The 20,406-nt window shown below is 38.3% G+C and overlaps 1 protein-coding gene across 2 annotated transcripts in view; it reads right to left on the bottom strand.

Moving 5' to 3' along the window:
• The window catches only part of LOC144646415 (nucleolar protein 10-like), a 43,494-nt gene extending 28,373 nt beyond the window's left edge, over positions 1-15,121 (bottom strand). The window contains exons 1-24 of one of the 2 annotated variants that reach the window (XM_078506002.1): positions 14,980-15,121; positions 14,797-14,842; positions 13,657-13,755; positions 12,702-12,779; positions 11,899-11,936; positions 11,618-11,662; positions 11,014-11,105; positions 10,838-10,903; positions 9,466-9,526; positions 9,171-9,253; positions 8,891-8,969; positions 8,247-8,396; positions 8,084-8,150; positions 6,782-6,834; positions 6,495-6,573; positions 5,731-5,778; positions 5,397-5,476; positions 5,061-5,159; positions 4,419-4,496; positions 3,963-4,049; positions 3,048-3,149; positions 2,441-2,652; positions 1,622-1,724; positions 28-971 (exon numbers count right to left, since the gene is read on the bottom strand). In XM_078506002.1, the coding sequence (XP_078362128.1) occupies positions 831-971; positions 1,622-1,724; positions 2,441-2,652; positions 3,048-3,149; positions 3,963-4,049; positions 4,419-4,496; positions 5,061-5,159; positions 5,397-5,476; positions 5,731-5,778; positions 6,495-6,573; positions 6,782-6,834; positions 8,084-8,150; positions 8,247-8,396; positions 8,891-8,969; positions 9,171-9,253; positions 9,466-9,526; positions 10,838-10,903; positions 11,014-11,105; positions 11,618-11,662; positions 11,899-11,936; positions 12,702-12,779; positions 13,657-13,755; positions 14,797-14,842; positions 14,980-15,045 (2,052 nt within the window). In that variant the 5' untranslated portion in view covers positions 15,046-15,121 and the 3' untranslated portion in view covers positions 28-830. Of the gene's footprint in view, positions 1-27; positions 972-1,621; positions 1,725-2,440; positions 2,653-3,047; positions 3,150-3,962; positions 4,050-4,418; positions 4,497-5,060; positions 5,160-5,396; positions 5,477-5,730; positions 5,779-6,494; positions 6,574-6,781; positions 6,835-8,083; positions 8,151-8,246; positions 8,397-8,890; positions 8,970-9,170; positions 9,254-9,465; positions 9,527-10,837; positions 10,904-11,013; positions 11,106-11,617; positions 11,663-11,898; positions 11,937-12,701; positions 12,780-13,656; positions 13,756-14,796; positions 14,843-14,979 lie in introns of those variants that run through there. The other variant, XM_078506003.1, reaches the window with a different exon arrangement.
• Between the last annotated feature and the right edge of the window lie 5,285 nt (positions 15,122-20,406).

Genomic DNA, 20,406 nt, shown 5'->3' with positions numbered 1-20,406 from the left:
CGTAACACAAAGCACGAGATCATTTCTCGGGGCAATAAAATGTATACTTGTATCAAACAAAGTGTATTTGACAAAATAATAAATAACGTTTTCGTTCTGTGCTGGGACTGTTATAACGCTACGTAATACTGTAAACAGAATTAATACTGCGAGGGTTAGGTTATAGTTGCACAGAAGCCATCATAACAACTTATTACATCAGGGAGATTTTTCTCTTTGCTGTGCCAGACTGTGCCTTAATTATTGCACAGAACCGAAAAAAATCGAATATCGAAATTTTTTGAGTAAAATATAACACTCATGAGGCGATTGCTCAGATGGCTACTGCTGTAATCCGAATTTTTACTTTTGGAGGTTTTTTATAAATTTATTAATGATTGTAAATGTAGTTGTTTTTTACCATGCAATAAAATGTTCTGCTACTAGTTATTTGTTTTATTCTTTTAATGATTTTTTAAGTACAGTTTCTCAGATAATAAAATTGAAATTGATCTTCGCAGCTCTGTGGTGCAAGTAATGCAATAGTGAACCGGAACGCCCGGGAAGAGATATACTAATCCAATCCCATACAAATGCTTTAAAGCGAGCTACGAAGCCACTAAGCCATACTTGTACACTGCCTGTGGAGGCAGTGTTGCCTCTGTCATTCTCTTAAGTGATTGAAAACTCTTCGCACTTTCATGTTTCGATCCTAGTTTTCGTTATCCCGCATTTAATTTCAGTCCTTCATTCTCGCATGTACACGCAAAGTCTAATAACTTGTTTGTTCTCATGCGCATGAATCTCCTCTCCTCTCGACAATAATCCTATTTCTTCAATCTCCTCCTCTGTCATCTAACTCTTTTTCCTCTCCAAAACACTGGTCCCCGTCGTTTTTCCTTTCCCAGAACACTACTGGCTGACCGACGAAGCTTTTTTCTTTCGTTGACATGAGCACGAATCTCCTCGTTTCTTTGTGTCTCTTTGTTACTCTACCGAGAAAACAGAAACCAGTAACTTAACCATTGACATTATATTTTGCATCAGGATTTTTAGCAAATAAGGCTCAACTTCACATGAGTCAATTCAGATCTTTTTCCCCACGTTATGAAACTCATTTATTTAGTAATCCATCAAGTTACAGAACACAGGAAAATTACAACCATGACGGCACCGGTGTTTAGATATAATTTAGTAGCTCTTTACGATTATATTTCTCCGTTCACTCCTTAGTTTAGTTTTGATTGAGGAGATATATAAAACACTCGAAAAAGTGTTTCATCACATTTCTAAACACCTTAAATTTCGTCAAAAACACTTCACTGCGTGTCGTGTTTTTATTCTTGTCTGATAAAACACTGTCTCCGGTGTTTGATATATACATGTATTACTTGATTCCCCAGAAATCTGTCAGGAGTATTTAGTTATTACATAAACCTAGTGACAACAAACAGTATTTCAAAGCGTCCTGTACAGTCCACAACAGGTTATTTATCACTCCTAGCCCCTCCCCTGCATTTTGTCAAAAAGACTCTGGCCAGGCAAAAAGACTTTATCAGTGCCAGCGCTCTAACCATTGGGACAGCGAGCCACTGGAATGTGAAAATGAAAAAAAATAATAAAAAATAAACATTCTTCGTACCTTTTTCAGTTGGAAAGTAATCTCCTTTTCGCCTAACGCTGAGCCTGTTGATTTGATTACTCCAGACCTTTGCTCGTGTTGAAGACGTTCTCCAAGCGATACTCTAAGAAAATGAACCAACGTAAAAACTTGTTACAGTATTTGTGCTATCTATGTACATTAATTTTACCCCTAAGTGCTTCCTGTTTTCAACTTCATGTCAGAAGTCTTTAGATTGATTGGTACCACTACCACACATAACCGCATACCACTTTGCGGGTTTTACAGTTGCCCGAGACTAGTACCTAGTTTCGGAAAATCAATTTCTTAACTTCACTGCAACTTATCGCCAATGTTATTAATTCTGTTACTCGGGGCCTCTATGAGCCTACCCTGCCAAGGAAACAAGCGCTATAGCTTTGTTCTGGGTATGTTCTGCCTAGAACTTCTTGGTTTTACTGCCCGTTTTTGGCTTTTTACGCCGGTTTCTGTAGCGTGAAGCAACTAGGAGTAGTATTGCCCCCAACCCCCCGGCCCATGAATGACAAATACTACATCACCGGTTTCCCCCCGGCAATTGGTCAGGTCTACTGAACAATTTGCCCGTATAAACCTTGGCGGAGAGAGATACTGTGGGAGTTAAGTCTATGCTCAAAAATATAACACATTGTTCTGGGGCAGAGCTCGAAACGAGACCCCTCGATCCAGTGTCCAACACGTTTACCATAAATGGAGCTCGGCCAAATCATTTGAAATTGTTAATGCCACAGAGGTAGAGAGGTTACCACTGACAGTATTAATATAATCCCTACCTCCACCTCCAACATTCAACCTACTTACTTCTTATGTTTCGCAGCAGATGCTGTTTTGGTCGACTTCACAGTCCTGAAGTTTTCTCCAGATTTCAGTTCGTAAAACTTTGGTTTGCTAGGGGCGTGTTTTTCTTCATTAATTTTGGCCTCTTTTCGTTGTCTCTTTAATTCTGCTCGCCATTCTCGTTCATCTTCGGAGCTGCTCGATTCTTCCTCTTCGCTTGGCCGTCCCTCTGGTTCCTGCAAAACAAGAAGAACTCTTTAGCTGGCGTTCGGAGAAACACTCTTTAACAATATTCGTGACAACAAATTTCGAAATGAAGAATGGGTAGAAAGACACCATTTGCTCCACATCGTTCGTGCAGTTAATAGTGAAGCCACACATTGTGCATCCCTCTCACGTAATTCGTGCCCAGTTCTTGCTTCATTACAGGAGGAACTTAGGTCCTCTTTTTCAATCATGTCCCCCCAAAACGCCGGACCGCGTTATGGATTACAGAATGGTGTCAGGAAACGATTTTGATTATCACAACTTGGAAATTACCCAATTTAATAGCGCCGGGTGGGCTTTTTCCTTTATATTACGTCCAAAAACTTTAATAAAACGAATCTTAAGGTTTATGGCTTACATGTACCTCGACTTCATCAAATTGGTCCAGCAATGTTTCCTTTTTCTTTTCCCTTTTCTGTCTTTCTCTGTCGTGCTTGGAGACTACTGGATGAAGAAGTTTGTATTCCTGCAATAAAAGAGCGAATTTAATAAAACCGAGACAAGTAACCGATCACAACAGAAAGAGTATCAAAATGTCTCTTAGGTCCGGTTCAGACGCCGATCTTTTAATGAGCCGAACCTAATTCCTTGAATTAAGTACATGAAAAGATCGGCGTCTGAATCAAATAAGAACGGCTATTTCAATTTGGAACGGCTCACCCGTTCTTCCCGCCTGGCTTGGCCGAGAATTTCGCCTGTGGAACGCCTATGGAACGGCTTTGATTCAGACGCCGTACTTTTCATGTGCCGATCCTAATTCATAAATTATTTTAATGTATTTTGACTGGTTTTATTGCAACTGTATAAGGAACGGCCTCGGAACGGCCAAAAAGTACGGCGTTTGAATCAAGAGGCGTACTTTTGTCAATTTGGGTCGGTCCAAATTCGAATTGAGTTCGGCTCATGAAAAGAACGGCGTCTAAACCGGGCCTTAGTATACTAAGTTCTTCTCTCACAAAGATCCTACATATAAACTAATGGCACTCTCATTTTTACGGAGGCCGCTACCACAGAGTGCATGCCATGCAAATGAAGGCCCTAGCAAAAGAGGACACATTGTTGAAGACGCAAATGTCTCCCTGTTTGCCCGCATGCGCAACATTTGTTGTGGACACAAAGTTTGTGTCCGAGACACAAAAAACGTGTTTGTTTTTTTTCAGAAACGTTTTGCGTCTGCAACTTGTTTTTCCCGGTTTGCTCAGCATGGAAACAAAACATTTGTTTTGTCACGGCCTTAAAGTTTTGAATACTGCAAGTCCGAGTTCGTCTTAGTCCCTACCTCGCTTTCCTTGTCCACCTGGAAGTCTGGGTTAAGGAACATGGCTGAAAACCTGTCATCTCCCAGAGGATTGCTAACTTCTGAAGTCTGAAAGAAAACAAAATGTTAACGCTTGCACAGAAGCAACTAAGTTGGGAATTTCATACAGCTTATAAACTGGTACAGTACCGCTCAAATGTAAGTTGACAGTCCCTCGAGCCTCGATCCTCGGTCCTCGAGCCTCGAGACTCGATCCTCGAAAATTTCGAGTTTCGAGTCTCAAGGCTCGAGGATCGAGTCTCGAGTCAAGAAAAATAATGAGCTTGTCGCTTGAATCCTTCGAGAATAAAATTGCTCAAGCGGGCCGCACTCTCGAGTGTTGTACTATGGTCGAAGCCGGCGTGCCGGCTACTCATCTCGAGTAGATTCAAATATCAGCCCAGAGAAATAACTTATAACAACTTTATATCAACTTACTTTGGATGCTTCTTTTCTTGTGTCTTTCTTCTCGTCTAGCAATTTCTCAGCCAAACTTCGGTTCACTTTAGGAAGTTTCTGAAGAAAGAGCAGAACAGTAAATGGTGAATCAGGGATTAAAAGATAGATGCATACATGTAAAGTGTTAACTGCTTCAATAATTATTGAAATCTGGAATAAACTAGCAAAACTAAATTTCTGGCATCAATTGCACACATGCATTCGAGAATAAGTGTCATATGACTTAAATAACCATTTGCTTTTCTTTTCATTCTCTTATTCTTGAAAATGCAAGATCTTTCAGATAAGCCGGTACATTTGTGCGTCGGTAAGCAGTGAGATGTCAGTGAAAGACATGAGATTCGAGTCCACAACAAGCAAAAAGTCATAAAAAATTATACGATAAACCGGAGCTACAGAATTCCATGTCGCATCTCTAACTGGTTGTTACTTGCGTCAAAAAATTGTAACCAAGCAACAACCAATCAGAACCAATGCACGGATCTCTACAGAGCTGCGTCATCAGTATGGAATTTTTGCTCCAATCACAAACGTCTCTCGAGCGCTGGGATGAACGGAGCACGTGACAGGACACATCTGTTATCCCGGGCCAGAAGAATAATTTTATTTGTTTGTTCGTACCTTTAGCCTGACTCTGTTAGCGCGTTCCTCCTCGATCTTGTCTTGGATTCGTTTCTTGCGATACTCTTCAAATGCAAACGGTTCCGCTAGAGATTTGGCCTGAAAAAGGAATCAATCAACACTGAGAACTATTTATTTGAATAGAACACACACCCCTGTCCACTCTGGCCTAACGACAATTTTCAGGCCGCTTGTATCATAGTACACCTGTTTTTGTTCAATTTAAAGGTAAAGCTGAACGTTTTATGCAACTTGCAATAGTTACTGGAAAAACTTGCCGTGCATTTTTCACTGAGTTAACCAAAACGTTAAAGTGTTTCGAAATCAGTTCATCACCTTGTGGTAAAGTCGTATGTCTATGAAGTAGCCATGCATGTAGGCTCGCAGTAGGTTTGTGCCCATCAAATGTGATAACCCTACAAAAAAAAAAAAAGAAAATTAATGCAATTTGATAAAATGTTAAATTAGGAAATAAAGTGTATAGTTTTCCCGAATTTGAGTTGGAATTTCGAGTTCAAGTAGATATAGCCGTTATTACATTTAGTTAGCACATGGACACTGGCAAAGATTAGTATGATGCAGACTGAAGTATTCTGACTGACTGGGATACTCTCTTACTTGGTCCAAAAGGGAATAAGCTATCCATTACTAACAATATACAGCTGCTTACCTAAACTCTCCAGCTCTTGTTTGGTGACAAACTTGTAATCATCATACACTATTAAAAAAAAATGTTTGAGAAGATACAAAGTAGGCAAATACAGTAGGCATGGTTAAATAGTTGAAGTTGTTACAGTGTTAACACAATGCGACAATGCAACCTGATGATGGCAATGCCTGTGATAGAGCAGTTTTCAATTGAGTGTCGTAAAACCAAAACCAAAGTAATTACTCTGGCCAATCACAAAGGACACAGACAATCAAGTGAACCAATCAAAACTCGAAGCAAATACATGTAGCCGACACGAAGCGCGGGAAAACGTGCGCGAGCTAGTCACCATTGGTTTTGGTTTTACTTCTGATTGGCTAAGAAAGTGGCGCGAGATTTTTAAGCCAATCACTAAGCGTAGTAATTCAAAACCAAAGCAAACGCAATTTACTTTCGACACTCAAGTGAAAACCGCTCTAATGTAATTATTATAAATCCATGTACAGAGTAATACCGATTTTTCCAACCTCCAAGGGAAAAGCCAATAGGTTCAAGAAATCAGAAAGCTTGACAAATCGGAGGTAAAATTGCAGTGTTCACCTAGTGAGTGAAGGAAACACTTTTGATTCGAGTTTTTGGGAAGTTCGAGAAGTCAAAACTCTGGTTTTTACTGTCTGTATTGTGAACTGGAGGTAAAGATGATAACAACCCCCAGAGGTATACCTTCCCCCCCCCCCCCAAATCTCCCCAGGGGTATACAAACAGTGTTTGTCAAGTTAACTTACCAGTTGGCTGTTGATCTTCTTCCAACTCCTCAGTCAAGTTGTCCAGGAAGGAACACCATCTGGGAGCTGGGCCTAAAGACTAATGATGAGAGTGACAAAAGGGTGCTTATTACTTAATAATATATGCTACTAACAACATCTAAAACCTCGAGATTCATCCAGAAACAATTAACTACATTTCTTTTTTTTTAATTCTCCTGTTGGTGCTAATGAACTGTCATCAGGTACTCTTGTGTTTAATTTACATGGCTTGAATATTATGTAACATACAGTGTATTGTTACTTACTGGGATATAGTAAACCAGCATTTTGGGTGATTCAGTTGCCATGAAAACTAAGCCTGTCAGAAAAAAAAAATGCAACAATTAACTTCAAGGCTGTGCTCTAAGAAAAATTATAAGGAGCCCAAAGGTTCCAAACTATGAGATCCAGGGTGCCCAGCATAAAGCTTAAATATGAAAGAAATAAGATTATCTGGTCGCCCAAAGACAAAAGTTAGTCGCCTGAGGCACCCGGCGCGGGCACCCTTACAGCACAGCCCTGAACTTACACCATGCAGGTTATTAAAGTTACACTACATGTACATTAACACAGCCAATATTGATAAGAATGCCTATGCCTTTAGCCAAGTAAATTACAGACATGTCTATTGAGGTGCTACCTGTAGCATGTAACCACACAAGACAAACTACTGAGAAGTAAGTAGTTTTGATACTGTCATACAGGTACTGTACAGAGATGCAGTATGGTGTCTTTGAATCCAAGACTTCTATGTACATGTACATGGAAAATATATGTAGAACAATCTGGCATCGGTACAAAGTTTTCAGCTTAAATCTTGGATGTACACCTGTACATGTATGACTCTGGAGTAGGGATGACACAGAGAGGCCTCCCACCAATGTGACCTGGTTTTGAATCCTGAACCAAGCATCACAATGTGTTGAGTTTAGACATAGACATAGACATAGTTTATTTAAACACGAAGAGCTCAGGAGTTGTAGCTCGTTAAAACGCTCTTGTGAAATAAAAAAGGTCTAAAAATTACAAATAAAAGACGGTTAAAAGGTAAAAAGTGTATATGTACAAAATTGTGATTATGATATGAATAAATAGAAATCTATATAAATATAATTTTAGTTAAAAGGTAATTACAATTTCAATTAAAAAGGTATCTAAAATTACAATAAAAAGTTCATTAAAAAATTACAATTTTAATTAAAAATGAAGCTAAAATTACAATTAAAAAGGTCTTTGAAAATTACAGTCAACAGAAAATGCAACTGCAGCTTTCTTCTATAGGTAATTTGGATTCGGACAGTAATTTGTTGTTGGTTCATCATGTCCTTGCTCTGTGTGGGTTTACTCTGGGCTCTACAGTTTTCCTCCCTTTATAAAAACCAACACTACTTTTACATGTAACTTCCAATTTGATCTGGAAACAGCCACTGCCACTACAAATATCTAATGATTATTTTTTTTATTTTTACTTTTATCACTTGAATGTCCAAAGTCGATCAGGTTGAGATATAAATCACTAAATGTCTTTGAGACATCGCAGGCACTCAGTATACCTAATTTGTTCTTACCCGAATCTGGATACAAGCACATATCATTGATGTCAGTGGATGGCTCTATGGATGTAAATGGCTTTCCCTGTCAAATAAAAACAAGGTAATTTATGGTGTTAGTAAATTGCCTTAAAAGAAGTCTAAGCCAAAAATTCTTCTTTAGTTAATGATCATCACTCACTGTTTCTCTGTCCCAGATTTTGAGAATCTTAGAATCAGAGGAAAGCACAACATCCAGTTTATCTTGGAAAGCAATACTGTTGATTGGCAGGCCATACTGGTGATCTTTCACAAGTAAAGGCTTGGTGGAGCGAAGATCATACAGCAAGACCTGGTGAAAAAGATGGATTACATAATGCTTGTCAGCTCAGAAGCTCAAACTCAAGTACAGTTACAGACTGTACTGTAGGTCAACTCTTGCAGATTATCCGGGAGTCTTCTGAACACAGACCAAAGCTCTAGGTCTCCTGTCCTACCGGTCAACAAATTCTCCCAAATACCAAGGAAAGTGCTTGAAGTTATGTACTTTTACACAATTTGGGGGGAGGGGGAATTTCTTAAATATTTGACACATTTTGCGGTTGAACTGGCAGGGCTCTTTGTTTTACTCTGTTTTAAGGATTGGAAAGATCAAGAGGACACTGACACAGGGATTTTAATGCTTTTTGGCAAAAAGTACTGAAATTGGCAAATAGGTCTTCCCGTACATGAAATGCACCTAGTAATTCAAGATAGAAACAGAAGGTAAATTGTTGTTGAAGGAAGAAGGGTATGTGTATTAATCAAAGATTAAAACATTATCATTTGAATGACTGTGTAACTCACATGTCCTGTACTGGTCCCAAGACCCATTGTCAGTCCATCCCTGAACAGTAGTGTGGTCACAGCTGGTACTTTGTCCAAGCTAACAAGAAAAAAAAAAATGCTCAGCAAGGATAATGCTCAGTTGTCTTAACTTAGAGAAAAACACAAGAGTATAAACCCTGGCCAAAACAATTGATATCCGCCCACTGGGGACATGATCTGCCAGGCCACTGTTAATTCGTTTGGCCAGCATCCAAACATAATCTGTACAGACTTATTGATGTATGTACTGGTCATGTACCTTTGGTAATCAAGCCCACTCAGTCCAATGTCTAACAGACCAACTCGGCTACGAGACCTTGGATCCCAACATTCTACATGTCCCTGAAACAGACAGAAATTTTAAAATGAAATAAAAAGTGACTTCATTTATAATAGCTTAAGCATTGAATAATGAATTCAAAGTAATTTAATATTCATGTTTTCTTTGGTTTTGCTTCACTAGAACAAAGGAAAAATCTCAAATTTTACCAAGGGTAAAATTGACCAAAACAAAAATTATACACAGTAAACATTCAAATGAAGTTACACTGTACCTCTGCTGTTCCAGCAGCAAAAAGCTGATGAACTGGATTGATGTCACAAGTGTTTATCTCACTGAAATAACAACAACATAGATTGAAAGATTAGGGCTTGTTAATTTATAATTATTATTTACACACTGTAAATAGCTAGTAGCCTGGGGTATATTTTCCCATTTACTTGTGGTGCTAAGGCCCACTGGATGGAAAAACATGCGAAACAGCACAGCAAAAAAAGAGCCATGTAATAAAATTGTTATTATCACCCACTGGCTCAGGACCTTGCTGATATCTGTAGTGGTTTAAAGTACTTTTTGGCTCAAATCTGTTTTAAATTTAAAAACCTGTTTGATTTTTTTATAGTACCTATATGTACCTTGTTTATAATTTTTTCCAATTATGGTAATATTTATAAGACAAAGAAAATCAAAAATTGATCTGGTCTGAAAAATTTTAAACCAAAGAAAAATTCACACCATGACACATGGCTGGCCCTCACTCTTTTTTTTGTATGGACCTTGCTTTGCTTGGTCTATACCAGAATGACTGTGTGATGTTTTCCAAGCACAGCCCTCATACTCATGCAGTTTATAAGGCCAACCGCCCTCTTTATGCCCCATTTACCATCGTCTGACTGACCCATATTTTGGCATTTTCCAAAAACAAAAAACTCATGGATGCCTGCAGATTACGAACTGGTGGTTCATCTTTTTTTCACTTTTCTCAGCATGGCATAGACCCTACATGTATGCAAAAACAGTTGTCATTCATTTCTGTTGTTTGGTCAAGTTTCTTAAAATGCTGATGGTGGCACTTAAATATGCCTGAAATATTATGCTATTCTGAGAAGTTTCAGTGTTTTGGGTTAAATGGCTGCAAAGTTATGACTCATTCAAATTTAAGAGATTTGTATGGAAAAAGTCACTCTGGCCTGCCTAACCTCGTTTTCATGCTTTTGGTAATAAAAATTTCCCTGTAACTTCCCATTAGATGAAAGTATAGCCTTGAAACTTTATGCACTGATTTACTTTGACTTCATCTTTAAGTTAAAGTAATTTATTCTTCTGGGAGCCGAAAATTAACAGCCGCCATATTTGCATAGGGTCTACTGACTTTTCCTTTCTCCATTATTGCCGCCAGGTTGATTTTGTAACAACATTTCATTGTTTCCAGCCTCCGTGGCAATGATGTTTGGGAACCGGACCTCCCATTTTTTTAGTAGATTGCCCCTGATTTTTGCAATTTTTTTTTAATCCGACAGACCGACCCAAACTTAGGAAACGCATCCGACGGTAAACAGCGTAAAAAAGGGGATAGCCTAAGATAAATTTAAATTAATAGACCAGTCACCCACAAATTGTGTTATTAAAATTGCTTCTGGACATACACAGCACTAGTCTGAAGAGAATTCAGAAATCGTCCCTGTTCAAGATTTAGTCGGTACACTTCAGAACTGTTGGTAAAAAATAACAGCAGACTGAATTAGAAACAGCTCCTTTTTTTGGCATTATCTCAGAATTTGCAGATTCGGAAGATACTGGTATGCTTATGTACAGGTTTTACCTTGCTCCTACCAGATACAGATCACAAGATGGGTAGTGATAAACAAGGTCACGCCCAAACTTGGGAATCCTGGTGCGATAATACCGCCCATACTGTAAAAAGAGTGAAGTAAAAGTTAGACACTTACCATAGAGTACTAACAGAATCATTAATGTACAGTAATTAACACATAATTACACAATGTACAATTTGTTGTCAGTGTATCATTTAAAAGGGGAGTGCAAATGTATGCAATTTGTTACACAAAATTCTTGCAACATCTTTTGAATCTTGTGCAATAAATTTCAGGGCACTAATTATTTTGCAAACTTGGAGAATTTCTTAACATTTCCTTTTATTATTAGTAAAACACAATTTGCAATCTTGATTTTTGAAAAACTTTATTTTAATAATTAAAAAACATTTTGTGTACCAGTAATAAACACAATATACATGTAGCTATAGGGGTAACTTGAGTTACATTTCACATCAAAAGTGGCACAAAAACAATATTTTTTTATTATTATTTTATAGTTTATACATGTACAAGTAAGCAAGGTAATGGAACACTTGATGAGGTAACATGTCCACATATAGTTACATTGTAAGGAATTGTTGGCTTTACCTGTGCATGAAACTCCACATGCCGGTCACATGTTAAAAACACCATCTGTAGTTATGGGCAAAAAAAAATCATCAATTTGTGAGTTTGTAAGGCAATCGTACTAGTTAATCTAACTATTGTTAGTGCATGGCACCATGCAGTCACATTTTTTTTCATTTTTTGCCTTGAGATCTCATTGGTTTGTAAATTAATCACTTGGAGAATATATATCACAGGTTCACAAGTTGCATCAATTTCACAGTATTGTATTTAATAATAAATTAATTATAATAAAGTTCTACCTTTGAATAATCCTCTGACAATATGCGAAACTTCACAACTGTAAAGAAAAAGAAAGGGGCATTCCTCAGCATAATTTGTTGGGCAGTAACTCTGTTGCGATCCTGCTTGTTATCAACAGGTACCCGATAAAAAATAATTATAATGGATTGATGTGTGGAGAGAATGAACTCAGAAAAAAATTCTGAGTTCACAGATGTGAAGCGAACCCATGACCTTCCGTACACTAGTCGGACGCTCTAACCACTGAGCTACTGAGAACTCTAATGGTGAGCAGTGGTCATTTGTGGGTTACTGACACAACGACTGCATCGCGCAAATCACATTATGTCAATGAACACACCCATTTAACTGCATCACGCAGTCACGTAGTACTCTCAGAGTAAATAAATAAATAATGGATTGATTACTTAACTCAAGACCTACAGTACTCCACATCCATCACATGTTACAGTACCGCTCAAATGTAAGTTGACAGTCTCGACTCAATCCTCGAGACTCGATCCTCGCGTCTCAAAGTTCGAGTGACTCAAGTTTCGAGTCTTGAGGATCGAGAAACAAGGCGGTCTCGAATATTCATAACCCAGCATTTTTTTAAGGTATCGCAAAAAATTCATTACCCATTTATTGTATTACATTTTCTACTTCTATATTATTATGTGTACCAGCACCCCCGACACCCCCTCCCCCCCCCCCCCCTACGCCGATTAACTCCTTATTACTCCTTCTAAACTCCTTGTTATTGGCAGGTTGCTTAAGATATTTTTTTAAGTTCTTGTTGAAATATGTACTGTAGAGAACTTACTTTCAGCATCAAGACACCTTTCAAACTTCATACAAAGTTCTGATGTTTCATAACAGCGAACCCGAGGTTTATACACCCCTGCAAGAAAAATTCAAAAAAAAAAAATTGTAAGCAGCAAACAGGTGATGATGTGAACCATTATATGTAACAGCTGGGCTTGGGGACAAGTGTCATTTTTGGAACATCTTTTCTGAAACACTATCACATTTCCAATTTTTAGTTTCAAATCAAAGAATTAAATAGTACTACATGTACTGGTAGCATTTGAGGGTACTCTGAAAGATGTAAAACCATCATGTCAATCACCACTGTGCAATCAGTTGCTTAGCAATTTTAACATGAAAACTGTGGGCTCAGTCGGTCAGTCAAGTCTGAGAGACAATAACTCCCTGTCAACTGGTCCATGTACTTGTTCAACTGACTGTTAAAGTGTGTGTTCCCCAGTTTTGTCAAGTTCAGCCAGCAACAATATAATTTAGTGCAACATGTGGCAGAAGTGGTTTATAGTATGGTTGCCAGCCAGGTGAATATTTCCTGATGATTTGTCACCAGCCAAAAAAAAATGACCATAAATTATTGTAAGTTAAAACTTAAGACTCATCAAACAAGGAGTGCTGAACAGTACAGTTGCCAATTTACACATTAAATTCACTTTTGTTAACTTTTTTCTGCCAAAAACAGTATCAGTAGATTGTGATGAGATGATCGTTATCCATGACAACAATTATAATCATAATAAACAAAAAAACCCGGCCCAAAGCCCCCAAAACCGGGTCCTCCCTAAAAAAAGAAATTTATTTATTTATTTATTTTTTTTAGCCAGCTGCAACCTTCACTGGTATTTTGCTGACTTGGACAAAGCATTTATTTTATTGTTTTGCTGGCCAGGCCCGGGTCCCTGTTTTTGTCCACTTGTGACCTGTGTGTAAAACTGCTAATAGCAAGAAATCCTTACCTGAAGCCATTATGTACTGTTTGTCGGCAGAAACACATACATTGGTTGAGGCAATTGGCATCTCAAAATCTTGAAGAAGCTCGATTCTTCTTCTAATGTCTAAGAATAAAAAATAAATTGAATAAATTGTACAATGTAAAATAAACACATGAAATTTCAGTGCCATTAACAGTAAATGTTAACAGTTTTTAAAGAGGTAAATGGTGTCTAGCTTCAAGATGTTACTAATCAAAGCCACTGAAAATAATCAAACCAAATCAATTATTTTTATCCAAATAACTGAGACTGACTACCATGCATCAGGCTCTCTCCATCAGAACTAATTGATCGATTCGAAATTAGTCGCCACGGGTGGAATGGAAGACTGTTGTTTTGTGTTTTGAAAAGGTTCCGTGCTTCTCGGCTTTCTCTCTCCACGATAAGTTTTTCCAGTTTCTTGGTTACTTATTGAGACATAAATACAATGAGATAGTAATTAACGTCAACTGAAGGATCTCAGTTCCTGTGACCTGATCATAAAAAAAAGATTGTTCAAAAAACGTAATTAATATGAAGTGTAAAATGGAATCCTTTGCGGGTATAACGGGTTCCTCCGCTGACGAACGTCTTTGGTTACGTGCGACACTGATATTCTTTGTTTTATAGGATGCATTGACCTGTTTTATTCTTCTTCAACGTGCCGAACTGACCTGACTGGCCATTAGAAAAAACTTGAAGGCGAGCGACTGCATTTCTTTCAACGTCACACTTCAGGATTGATTGGACACACACACAAAAAAAAGTAGCTTTTCTTCTCCGTCAAGATAAAATCGTTGAAATCGATACTATTGGTGATTGATACTTTTCGATGCAATCGAACTTATCGAACTTTAATTAGTGAAATCGATCAAAATCGATAATCACAAAAATTGGGTCATCGATTTGATCGATTTTCGATATATTAGTTAATTACTTATCGATGTTTATCGATTTTTATTGATTTTTATAGAGTATCGGAATTATCGATTTGTTACGTCCTGCATGCATTCGATCCAGTAAACGTTGAACACAAAATAGTACCACCGCTTTATATCATGATCTCTCTACACTTCTTATAAAAATTTCTCGATCCACAAAATGTATAACCATTTTTATACTTACTGATATCATTTTTTTGCAGTGTACGTCTCTTTCGTTCAGAAAGCCACTGCAACACAGAACAAAATAAGTACATGTAGATTACCCGACTTGTAAACACTAAACACGTGCTATTCTCTTGGAGCAAACTTGTATCTATTTTGTCTGAAAAATACACAAGATAATAGGATAGTATTTGATTCTTACCTCTGGCAAAGATTTTCCAGCTGATAAGTTATAAATTTTGACATTATTCGGCTGTGAAACCTGCATTTTTGCCAAACTATTTCATGTACTCAGAAATCACCTTTCGTTGGCCGCCATCTTTCTCTCATTCGTTTCCAGTCTCTTTTGGGGCTTTTCTGAATACCGCTATCAGCAATTTGTCTGCTTGCAGGCTCAAATACCTTTTTTTTTGACCCGCGGGACGACCCGACCCGGCCGGCCCGCGGGGACTGGGGAAGAACTGAGAGTGAACAGAACTGAGAAACAAAATGGGCTCTTGTAGAGGGCGGTTATAAAATTGGGAGCGGGGGAAGTTTTTCTTAACTTTGACTGCAAAACAGTCGTATCTTTTGCGAACGCGCTCAGTCTTCGAACGAGCGCTTTTTCCGAAGACTTTAGAGATAAAACGACTGTTTAGCAGTCAGGAGACATAATCGATTATGGCTCCTGTTTGCAGTCTATTCTTCACTGGGTCGGCTAAAGTCTAGATAATCTTCTAATTAGATAAAAGAAATATAAACATTAAAAGAAGAAAAGATGTCCTGTTTAAATCTTATTTAATAAACGCACTGCAAAACAGATTCTCTAACTCTAACATGTTATCCCGCCGAGATAACATGTTAGAGTCGAATCTGGTCCCTGTTTGACAGTACTATTAAAATGTACTGTGGATTTTCTGTTCGTAATTATAGTAATGATGCTTTCTCATGATCAGAATTGCATCATTCTTTAACCTCCTTTTCGTTATGGCAGGTCAAAACTGAACTAATCATGGATGACTTTTGCAAATGTCAGCTTTTCGTTCGAAACATTTTAGGCTATTTATCATGTTTAGATTTACATAATCGGACGTTTAGAGACTGATGAGATACTAGGAAATAGGACACGATGAAATCGGTTATTAACATATCCGACCGGAGCCATTTGTCATGATTATCATGACAGATATCTCCGGCCGGATATTTTGTTATTTGTCAATACCTGTTATAATTATCAAAGGCTATTACTTGTGAAATGTTCCCGGGAAAACCCAACACACCCACCTCCAATTTTATTTACCATCAGATATTTTTCTGTATTTTTTTAGGGAATTTAAGTCCGGAATTTAAAGAGAAGTCTTCGCTGACTAACAAATGATACTCTAACAGAAGATTTACACGCCACATTCGAACATCTTCTGGAAGACATGCCATGCACACACTTCAGTTCACTGGGTTCAAATTTCGCTGAGCTCGCCTATTTTTAATGTAAAACAAGAGAGCCGTCACAAAGAAATCATGTTACAAATCTTCACATATTATTAAAACTTCCTTCTCCAGTTCTATTAAAAGAGTAGAAGTTGACCAATTTGGACCAACACCTGACACCGGAATCGTTCTGTTTTTACTTGAATTCTTGAATACTGTATGATAATATTATTTTTATAAATATACGCAAAATAAACTGTTAAGATTATAAAATAACATATTAATAATTTAACTACGGTCCAAATTTCATAGTTGTTTCTAATTTTAGAGGGGGCGAAGGGATTTTTGCCAACCTAGTCCTTAGGGCGCTTTCCCTTCAAAATGGGAAGAGAAAAGCGTCATGGGGACGAGGTTGTCCTTTGGAGCTCTTTGGTATCCCTGTGTGTAGGGCTTTCCACAAGTTGCTCGAGATTTCCAAAAAAGTTGCCCGTAATTTCTCAAAAAGTTGCTCAAAAGTTGCTCCAAAAATACAAAAAAGTTGCTTCTGATAATAAAAGTTGCTCGAAAGTTGCTCCAAAAAATCCAAAACGTTGCTTCTAATCGAGAGAATTTCTAATATATGCCAATTTCCCTTTGAGAGTAAGATTTCTAAGCAGTTTTATGCACTTTTACAGCAAAAGAAGTATCTAAACAACATATTAGGGGGAAAATTTGTTAAATAACAAGGAATTCTTTAACTGAGAAAAATCGTGATGATATCAATGACGTCATGTTTGTGACAAATGTTGTAATGTTTTAATATGCAGAATGAGCCGAAAGGTGGAACGTCTTCAGATGTTCCTCCAAAATCTTCGGCAAACTTCGTAAATCTTCGGAAACGTTCGTATTGCCTTTAAACAACACTCGGATTATCTTCGGAGATCTTCGGTCTGGAAATTGCTTAAAATGCAAAAAGTTGCTGGAGAGAGAAAAAGTTGCTCGAAGGGGAAAAAGTTGCTCGAAACATGAAAAGTTGCCAAAAAGTTGCCGAGCAACTTGTGGAAAGCCCTACCTGTGTGGGAGGGAGCTCAAGGGTCCGAGAGGGGGCCGGAAGTAACAACGATTTGAAGAACCAAGGAAATGCGCAGTTCCGGCCACCATGATTAAAGTGCTAAGGATGGATGCCCTGTGCTGCACGCAATAGTCATGGATGTCCTGTGTTTTACGTATACGCAACTTAGTTAAACACGCAATTGCAATAAAGCTTCTTTTGAACTGTTCCGTAAGAAATGAAACCCTGCACGGATCAACGGGATCATTTGTTATAAAATCTCAACATCCATGAAATATACTAGCCCTCAGGCATTGATGCGCCCATGTCAAACTTGTCATTCCTTTCTTCAAACCCAATCTATAGTTTAAGTTTAGCTTTTTCATATCGAATTCAGACTGTACCCTGATATATGATCATGTAGAACGCCAGTAGATAATAAAGCTAAGACAGCCACCGTTGTACCTTAGCCGTGCGAGTGGGAATGTTGTCAATATAACTGAATTCGAAATCAGAGTCACTTAAAAATCATTTAAATTTCCGGTGCAAGTATGTATGCATTTTGTGGTTTTAACGATATTCATCCTTAGAATACGTTCCCGGTTAAACCGGCTAAACCAGAAAAATTAACCTTGACCCCACTGCGACCAGCACCTGCAGCTTAGCGTGTTTCGTATTCATAACACAAAGAGTCCTAAGTAAATAATAACTTCATTTTGTCTGTCACAAAGAGTTCTAAATCAATATTTTTGTGTGTTCTTTTTCTTTTGTAATATAAGGCGGATTGTATCAGAATTAGTCAGTTTCCCCGCCGTGCGGGTTAGACAATCAAGACTTTGCAGATTTGTTGATAAATGGGCAAGGGGCAGTCTTAAAAGGAACACTCATTTCAAAGTACACCGGTAGAAATGTCTCAGTATTAAAGGGCGATAAGGTGAAACAGCAAAAATCACAACAGCAACCTTGCAAACTTTATGTGGTTTCGTTTTCATAGTGTTTCCTTTAAACTACGTTCTCGCCAGGCGACAGTGAACCGCATCAGTCCTTTGCCTATGTAAATTACCGATGTATATTCAACAATGTTTTCCCCCTGCCTTGACTTCTCGAGAAGGTTAACTTGTTAATTTAATTGGAAACTGTGACCCTATACAGACGTTCATTTTAAATACTGATGTATTTTCAGCATTGTTTATATCTTGACTTCTCGAGAAAGGGTAACTTGTTACTTTAATTAAATTATATCAAATCTGTAAAAAAAAAATGCGTTGTGTAGACAGTCCTATATGCAGTGATGTTGAGGTGTGCAGATCAAAGATCGGCTGATATTTGGTTGCAGCTTATAATGGCGTGTGGTGAATCCGTTTCTGTTTTTCCCGCCCACCTTTTGAAGCACTTAAAGAATCTTTTACCGCAACAACACCTAAGTTTCCCGTGTGAAAAGTTGATACATAAGCCTTCATATCTCACTCGCTGAATGGAGCTTTGAGCTCTTCGGAGAAGCGTGGGAGGAGCGAGGGCTCGGCTCACACCCACGCACACACAGCGCATGCGCAAATGCCTGATATACAAATTGCAGTTAATGGTCCTTCAAAAAATGCGTGTCTCGCGAAATTCTTGCAAAATTTCAAGGGTCTAGTACTCTCAAAGTTTTCTTTGACGCCTTCTCTGAGTCTCAATTTCTTTTGCCGAGGCTAAAAAGGTCTCGGAAACGCAGAAAAGATATCAGTCTCGCCGTCTTGCAAAGTCTCGCATTCAAATGCTTTTTACCATTCGACACCCCTATAATGTTAGTAAGAAGTGTTATTTTAATTTCTACATTAAAACTGAAATTAAGGAACTTTCCATGGTTGGCAGCCAAATATTGATCTATAACTGTAACATACGTTTAATCTCCAGTCATTCGGTTGGCGCGTAACTGTATTTATAAGCCGGTCCGCGCTCCAAGGGGACAGCTCAGCTGGTTACGAGGGACGCGGTTTAAAGAGTCTAAAGAGGGCCCTGTCGTCTATGAGCGGAAAGTGTCAACGTCAACGAGAAAGTGAAGACAGAATTTAACTTTGGATCTTGTCAAGCAACCTAACCATACATGCCCCACCCTATTAACGAATTATTATCTTGATTGATTGGGCTAAATTGCACCTGAATGGCATGGCCATATCAATCAGCATTTTTCGCAGTACTGTTTTTAACATTGCCAGGAGCAATTGACACGACTTAAATCTCGACAATCCAAAAGTTATATGGCATTACTGTAAGGTAACTCCACAAAAATGTTAATTTTGTGTTCTTGTTTTTAAAACCCTTATCCTAACCCCTGACAAAAGACTTGGAAAGTTTGGCCCTTTTGGTCTTCCCCTCCCGGCTGTTCCCTATCCAATGTTAATTGAGCGAAAAGCGACCTTACACTCACAAGATTGTTATAACTAAGTGAGGGACCAACATTGATGGGGGAACGGGAGGTCCTACAGCAGTAGAGGAATGGGGAGTGCTTTGTAGGCTGTCCAAATGATCCCTGTTTCAACTTTCACCTCTCAGACAGCCTAGCCGTGATTGCGAGCCCATCCCATGTTTTCAACCCCCAGTTTCTGTCATAAATGGCGAAGCTGATCATGATAACTAACTGAAATGATCCCAGCTGATCGTGAATCGCAAATAAGCTAAAAATACTGCTCAAGAAAGCTTTCTTGCATACCAGAAAAGCTTTGTGTGGTTATATCGACGAATTTCATGCTTACGCACGAAAACAAAATGATCACCTAGCTAGCCCAAAACGAACAGTGAAAACTCTAACAATTGCGTTTTTAATGCAGACTTTGTTGGGAATTTGCAAACACTAAAAGCACATGTAAAACCAAAATAAGAAGAGTTTAGAACACTGTATTACTATACTGACATTTACTTCTTTAGGAAGTCCACTGATTTGGGGAATTTCGGCGATGATATCTTACATTTTTCCAGGACGATCTTAAATTAAACCCACCCCTAGTCGGCTGGAGCTCGATTTAGCTGCTAAAGAGAGAGATAAGCGATGTTCTAGGGGTAAAAGATCAGGATTCAGGGGATTGGGTTAAAATCTTAATGATGCAGTCGATATGTGTTGGGCATGGAAAAAACGGTTCAAGAAATTCTGTCTTGAAACTGGCTACGATTATAGCAATATGGAAAGAAGGTTTTCTAGAACTCATTACCCGC

This window comes from Oculina patagonica, chromosome 3 (genome assembly GCF_052425735.1).
Source record: "Oculina patagonica isolate OP01 chromosome 3, crgOcupat, whole genome shotgun sequence".
NCBI classification, from domain to species: Eukaryota; Metazoa; Cnidaria; class Anthozoa; order Scleractinia; family Oculinidae; genus Oculina; species Oculina patagonica.
Note: the sequence above shows the minus strand (reverse complement) of the source record. Positions and strands in the feature narration are given on the sequence as shown.